The sequence below is a fragment of the Priapulus caudatus genome, unplaced genomic scaffold (genome assembly GCF_000485595.1).
Source record: "Priapulus caudatus unplaced genomic scaffold, Priapulus_caudatus-5.0.1 Scaffold1181, whole genome shotgun sequence".
Lineage (NCBI taxonomy): Eukaryota > Metazoa > Priapulida > Priapulimorpha > Priapulimorphida > Priapulidae > Priapulus > Priapulus caudatus.
Genome location: NW_014578242.1, coordinates 46,385 through 54,440, shown reverse-complemented (window position 1 = coordinate 54,440; position 8,056 = coordinate 46,385). Strand labels below are relative to the sequence as shown.

Here is an 8,056-nt window from a genome sequence, read left to right as displayed (position 1 = left end):
AGAGAGAGAGAGAGAGAGAGAGAGAGAGAGAGAGAGAGAGAGAGAGAGAGAGAGAGGGAGAGAGAGTTTGTGTGTGTGTGTATCTGTCTATCTATCGCAGGTCCGTATTGGACGTAGTGTCGGCTACAGGTGGTGCTGCTGTCGTTTTTCATATTCGGCTGCATGTCGTCGCAGCGCACGAACATGAGCGTGGCGATCGGTGGTCAACCACACGGCCGTCGGCGACCTCAACCGACCTGACGTCACAAAGATCCCGAGCGGCCTGCTCGCGAAGAAGTACGGGCCGCGATGGACGTACGCGGGGTTTCAGTTCACTGCCTCCGTGTTGACGATGCTGTGTCCGTGGGCGACGAGCGTCGGCTGGCGGGGACTGCACGCCATAAGATTTCTCATCGGATCCTGCGCGGTACGTGAATTCTAAATTCAAATTGATAATAATTCAGATGATTCAGATAGGTCCGATTATTCAGATGAGTCAGATGAGTCAGATAATTATTCAGATTGGTTAGGAGAATCATTGTCGTTGTTTTTTGGGCAGTGGGGGATGGGTGTTGGCATATATCGCTGGGAGAAATATTGGATTTTGTGTGCGAAAACTATTCGACGATTGAATGTTCAATAGACTCTAACTGCTATCGTGTGTGTGGGGTGGAAGGCAATTGTACATATGTAACGTGTTTGTTACGTTTAATAGGCGTATGCAATCGATAGAAAACAGACACATGTAGTAGAGACTAGCCAGCGATAGTCAGTCGCAAAACTCCTATCAAATGAAGGCGTCCGCGTAGCGTTGTGTGAACTCACACTATTGCTTCTCTCACCGTCGTGTCACCAAATACTGGTGACGACTCTGTGCCGGTGACGCTGTCGGAGGTTTGGCGAAGAAACGCTCGTACGTGACCGTTCGCAGCCGGAACTCACTAAGCGCTTTTTACTTGTGTTATCTTTTTATGCGGGCATTATTTTTTGGGAGTGTCTGTGGAAGCTTCGTGGTTGCCCCTTCACTCCCAATACAGAGGCCCCTGGTTGTGGGTGTAAGGAGGCTACACCGGTAGAGCTGGCTTGTAGCGGTATTGAAGAGGGCTACACCGGTAGAGCTGGCCTGTAGTGTGAGTGAAGGGGTTTCACCGGTATAGAGCTGGCTTGTATGGCGGGAGTGAAGGGGTTACACCCGTAGAGCTGGCTTGTAGCGGGAGTGAAGGTAGAGCTATATCAGTCATGGCTTCAAGCTAAGCAGCAATGCTGTGGATGAGACGTGCATTGCAGGAACGATAGTCATACCAAGTCAACAGAATGTTTGCTGTGTGTAGCTTACTATGGCAGATGACGTGTACATTTGACAACCAGAATACACTGACTACACTCGAGTGTCGGAAGTCGATTTTGGAATGTGTTTTTTCGGTACCGCATTGTTGGCGTGTGTGTACATTTCACGCAAAACCGTAGTTGTTGTTGAAACATTGATAAGCAATCGCAAGTACCGTAGAAGGCAGCAGAAGACAGTGTCTGCCGAGTTGCTTGAGCTGCATGGTAAGCTCAGATGTGTAAATAACGCCTGCATGGACCCCCCGTATGATATAGAATGGCGATTCTATTGTTCTGTGTTCTTTTCTAAGGGTTTTACAACGCAAAAGTGGTTGCGTACGTGGTCTATGTTATTGTATATGAATATATGAGAAGTACAATTCACGACAAATGCAAGAGTTGGAGAACGTGCAAGCAAGTGCGATTTGTCAATCTAGCGTCACGTACGTGATTAATATTTTTCGTAGTGTTTCTTTTTTATTATTCTGCACTGTCCCGCAAATTGTAAATGTTGTAAATATGTACGTATTATATAAAGACTACTTACTATGAGGTTCCACGTATTCTCTTTACGTTTACAGCTGGTGTGGTGCACCGTAGTGTGTTTTTCCTTTCATCTTATGCGCTGATGCTTTTTCGACAGAAAGCGCTACTTTCTGTAATAAAAAAACTGTTTCCATTGTACGAATTTAAAAATCTAGTTCGTGTCTAGTGAAATTTGTGTTACCGTGTAATTTACCTTTCAATAACATACTATAATATGTGGTCATGCCAACTATAATATGTGGTCATGCCAACTACTTTCGTGTTTCCGCCGTCTTCAGTTGATCAACCTTTGATAATTCAACTTCAAGTAAATGTTTAAGTATTTTTATGATGCGTATAGCAAGTGAAGCGTATATGCGTATAATGCGTATATATGCGGATACGCTTGACTGCCGACGAATTAAAATAAATTTGTGTCGGTTTGGTTCTTTATTTCGGTTAGTTTTACGGGAGCGTGTTATAAAAGTTAAGCGCAGACAATCAACAGAAGTTGTGCAATGCATGTCTATATTTGACGCTAGTTTTTGCTAAAGCATAGGCATACAATAGGTATTGGCATGCATGTATATGTTCTTTTAAGCAATATTTATTATCAGTTTGCATATTCATGCCTTATCTGGCCGATGCATAGTGCTCTAGTCATTTGATGAAATCAAAAATATTTATATACAGGCAACTGGTCACACGTGGAGATTTTATGTGCAATTTTTCATGTGTTTGTGCTGTGAACACGCGTGAGATTTTACTCAAAGCAATAAATGCATTACAATAAAAGTCATCTGCAGGCATCTATATAATCAGAGACGTATTTGAAAGGATTATCCAATCATCAGTAATTATGATTATGTTACTTCCCGTGCAATGTCAACACCGTGCAGGTTATTTTCAGTTTATTTACCTGGGCAATGAAATCTGGTTTTTTAACCAGGTGATATTATTCCACTCGTTTTGCGAGAATCGAGTTACGTAAGGCATTTCAAACATGGCGACGAGCAGCAAGCAGCAATACCAGTGTTCAGATTTTACTTGATTTTAGTCTTGATTTTGTCTTGCGGTTATATACCGACCGAGATGTTATTATTTGAGGTAAACGCATTTTATACGGCATCGACCATCGCGTCGCTTGTTCTCTTTCTCTGTAGATTCATTAGTCTACTATAGTCTACTGGTCAGTGTGTAGGTTTTTACTGACCTGCGAATGCAGTAGATAGAACATTGTGTGCGGCGACATCTTGGCATGCGAGGTGACCACTAGCTCTAGTACTATAGCATTTGTTCGGCACAGACCTGTGGCGATCAAGGGCTATAGTACTATAGCTAGGTGACCACACGCTGTGTGCACAGACGTCCGAGCTTCGGCTCTGTATTATGTCGTCCGATTGACACACTTTACACTATTGTTAGTCATCTAGTTAAATTCTGTGAATAAGCCAAGCAGTTTAATCGTTTATTGTACTTTGTTTTAACATATATGTTTTCTCTTGTTATCGTGTAGGCCTACGTACGTGCGCACGTACGTATGCAGACACATTGCACGCACGCACGCACGCCCGCAGCACGCACACACACACACACACATACATACAAAAACACACGCGCGCGCGCCCACGCACGCGCACACGCACACACGCACACACACTCATACACATACACACGCGCACACACATAGTTGCAACGCCAACAATAAACCTTCTACGGGCAAATTCTTGCAAGTGACCTGATGAATCTATTGCCAGCAACTATTATTGGTCGTGGAAATGGGTACTATGAGAGAATGAGAAGGAACGGAAGACAGGGGCAGTATGCAGTAAACACAAAATAAAAGCGTACTAGAAAAGAATAACATGGGGAAAGACGAAGATATTTAATAGGTGAGGAAGGCGGTGCTTAATTGAATATAAAAGCGAATGAAATTGGAGAAAGTTCTGGGCAAGGAAAATGGCGGATTTGGTAGCACTGGTGGTAGAGAAAAACTGGAGAAATCGTAGGATGCTGATCATTATTATGGAGAGATGAACAATATCAGAGAAGGATATTGCAAAGGAGAGGAGACAAGGAAAGGGGTAAGCACGCTACTTGCCTGCCAAATAGAATAGTATTTTGTTGAATTTATACTTTTAAAAGAGACAGAATATACTTGTCGCAGTAGTTTTGCCCTAAACCATAAATCCCGATATCTCAATTTAATAATTACCAGTTTTCCCGACATACTTGACTCTAATAAAATCTAAATCAGCCAATAGATGGCGATGTGTGTCAGACAAGACATGTGCAGGTTTATGGCTAGCATTTAAAAATAAGCAATATTGTATTCCGTTGAAATTATAATTTTAATTTAAAGAGCACACACCCACCATTAGTTAGCTATGAAAGGGTTCTATCCAAATCTCTTACTTCAATAAACACAATGATAATGAACGCATGCATAGCACAGCACAGTAGTAACATGCATTCTTGAACACACGTTTGTTCAATAACCATGCATAGCACAACACAGCAGTAACATGCGAGAAATGAGAGCAAGTATACTTTCCTACCGCGTACGGAAGGAAACCGACGGAAAAAACGAGAATACGACACATGCAAAACGACAGCCGGCGCGCGCGAAATTGCATGGGGAGAGGTTGGGCTGGAGGAGATCGTGGGCAGGCGGTCTGGTGCGAGACAGCGAGTTGACTTCTTTTCATGACCGAGACTTGGCTGGAGATTTCGCGTAGCCGAGCCAGCGACGAGACCCGTTAATTGAGTGGTGTTAGCTTCTTTGTCACCCCGGCGGCTAGCCTGGTAGCTGCTATGTAAGCCGATCAATCGTCTACCACGAGCATTGAATGACTTACAGGCGATAACATTGAATACTACAACTACGTGGATTTTATCAAAATGAAGTACACGACATTTCACTCAAATGCGAACAAGGAAGTTCACCTGCTGCAGAAGTTGGGACAGGGAGGATTCGGATATGTACATCTAGCGATGTACGCTGGAAAAACGTCGCAGCAAAGATAATGCACAACGATACGAAGAGCGACGCAGCAGAGATAAGCTACCAGGCTGAAAGAAACGCATTGGGCTTGCAACAACCTCGTGTCATCTCGCTGCTTTTCGTCTACACACAAGACGATCGTTTCCGATGCATGGTCATGGAATACGGAGGAGAACGTAGTCTGCAGCAGATCATCAATGCCCACGTGACCATTAGCTGCGAGCGAAGGCTCGTTTTCGCTAGGCAAGTTGCATCGGCGCTCGAGTACATACACGGCGAGCACATTGCACATCTCAACATCAAACCGGCTAACACTGTCGTGTCGTCAGACGACACGTGCAAGCTGACCGATTTCGGTTGTAGCCAAAAGTTGGGCGAAAATCTCACCGCTACGCAGAACAAGACGCTGCAGGGTACCACAATCTACAGAGCACCTGAGCTGCTGATGTAACGCCGAAGGCCGACGTGTATTCATGCGGTATGACGCTATGGCAAATGAAGAGCGGTCAGCAGCCATACACGGGAGAGGATCCGCACTCGGTAATCTACAGGGTAGTACGATTTCACAACAGACCGATGCAATGCAGTGATTTCGCCGCCGATTCTTCGGAGATCTTTTACGATGCACTCGTTGCCAGCTGTTGGAACAAAGATCCGCACAGCCGCCTCTCAGCGAAGTGCCTCGTGCACAGTTTATCAGACACGACGGACGTACACCAGTAGTCGCCCGATGCGACAACGTCATTCTGAACGCACTATAGCGACGCCGACTTCTCAATCTGGATGTGATTTCTCTACGAATGCTCATTGCATCTGCGTATACCCACTTCAAAGGTGCTCTTATTCTGTTAAGTTTGTTGTGATCGTCTCCAAGCGTGATGAACTGAAATGCAGTAAATTAGCAAACACTGAAAAGCCTATCAAACTAGTAGTATAAATCGCGTCGCATGAACTGCCTCAGACACACGTTAGGAAGGAAAACACGAGAATACGACACATGCAAAACGACAGCGGGCGCGCGCGAAATTGCAGGGGGAGAAGGTGGGCTGGACGGCAATGAAGGACGCGGGACTGTTGCGCCGCTACGTAGAGGAGGTCGTGAAGGCAGCGATCAAGGTGCACGGGGAGGAGGGAGGGAGGGATGGAGGAGGGGGGAGGAGGCAGGCAGTTTTTTTGTATTTAGTGTTTTTTGTTATTGTGTTCGACTTGGGACGTGTCGCGTGCGCGTTTTCTTTTTTTATTTTGTGTTATTTGTTGTGTTATTTTTTTGTTTTATTTTTTTTTTTTTATTTTGTTGTTTTATTTTTTTTTTTTTTTTTGTTTTTTTTTTTCGTTTTTTTTTTTTTTTTTGTTTTTTTTGTTTTTGTTTTTTTTTGGTTATTTTTTTTAGTTTGTTTTTTTTTTTTTATTCCGTTATTTTTTTTTTTTTCCCTACTTTTTGGCTTCACTCTTTTTTAATTTTCTCCTTTTTTGTGTCTTTTTATTTTTTTTTACTTACATATATAACCAAAGCACAACTTCGCTGAATTGGCAGTTCTGCCATTCGACGATCGGCTTGACTACCCAGCGGAGCTCGCATTTCTTAGAAATGCTCCTAAATTCGAAAGTCGCTTGTCGGCGCGCTTTCTTTGCTGATAATAACGGATTTCAAGTTTCTTCTTTGTTTGTTGTTGTTGATGAGTGTAGTACATTAGTGGCGTTGCGATAGACGGCTCGCAACGAACCGCCGAGGCTATTAGCGATATGTAACTGGTACCTGATTGCCACCTCTACTCTGGCATATCGCTACACTCACGTAGTGTAGCGTCTGGAACTGTCGACCGGGTACCAGTCTATAGTGTGTAACTCTCTTATTCATGTTGTTTGTGCACGCAGCACAGCGCGGTCGTGCGTTCGTGTACTTGTGTGTTGCAGATGAGCATTTGACCGCATTTACAGGTGATTATAGGCGAAATAGAGTAGAGAAACATTAAGACTTTGTACATTTCCACACCTTACGAATACTTCTATTACTACAGTACATGTTACAATAATTACTAGTAAGTACTACTAGTAGTTACTATAGTTACCAGCACTACTAGTACTAGTACTGTTACTCACAGGACGGCAGGAGCTAATAGTAATAATGACTAACTCTGTTACTAGTAACTTACTAATATGACGACTCCTGTTACTACTACTAGTAGTACTACTACTAGTACTACTAGAACTACTAGTACTACTACTCCTAGTTACTAGTATAGTACTACTACTACTACTAGCTCCAGAAACGCTCTTTGCTAGGGTTAGAATACCCTCATACTAGACACAGGCAGATGGAGCGTTTCAAATAAAATATATGCTAATAAATACAAATCTATTTACTACCAAATTCTTAATGTTTCTAGTATAGGCCTACTCTCTTTCGAGAAGGTTGTCCGAGGTGCAAAGGCTACATGACTAGGACTCGCTCCCACCGTCAATTAGCCATCGAGTGACTAAGCTAAGCCGAGAGGTGGGAGCGAGTGCCAGTCTATGGGCTATAGGCGGCGGGCAGGCGGCGCACTGCCTTTCCAATCCCGTACGAGCCTCGCCATTGGAACGTTTGCAAAAACGTTGCAGCGTTGAGGCGCAACAATGAGGTCATGAAGAGCGCCGGTAGGTGTTTCCTGATTCTGACAGCATTTCAATTACTGGCAAGGTTCGCGAATGTCAGAATTTCGACAGTCTTTCTGTGATTTCGCCGTGACACCAGCTCGTTACGACAACAGTACTCGTTACAGTTTTTATAACAAGTGAACACTGTTCACGTTCCAAATGTCTGCCTCTGTGTCCCCCACTAAAATCGCGGACTGTCGCTGGCAGCTATGGATTCGTGCGCCGCCCTATGCATTTCAGCGCACGGATCCCATAGCTGCCAGCGCTGCATAGCTGTCGTAGGACGTTCCGCCGCGTCGCGTGCGCCTTGCCGCAGAACTGCGTGCAAGATCGCGCAGCACTTCGGATTAACACCTCCTTCGGCAACGCTTCTCTAGTATCCCGTCTCATCTGGACGCATATCCATTATAACAAGTCATTAAAGTTACACAGCTGTATCTTTATACTGCCTACTACCGTATAGCAAAGCCTATCATAGATTTTAGATCTGTATTAGTAGTATCTAGATATATGCTCTGAGTGCGCAATGCGGTGGAGGGGAGGGGCGCACTTGATTCGGTTGCCAGTGAGGTTTTCAGAAGAATA

General features: G+C 44.2%; 1 protein-coding gene across 1 annotated transcript; it reads left to right on the top strand.

Annotated features, from left to right (window-relative positions):
* The first annotated feature begins 4,856 nt into the window (after window positions 1–4,856).
* Window positions 4,857–5,606, top strand: LOC106815707 (serine/threonine-protein kinase mos-like). Its single transcript, XM_014820209.1, is given in 2 exon segments — window positions 4,857–5,280; window positions 5,283–5,606. Coding segments are annotated over 2 exon segments (699 nt in total). The 3' UTR covers window positions 5,558–5,606.
* Window positions 5,607–8,056: the final 2,450 nt, after the last annotated feature.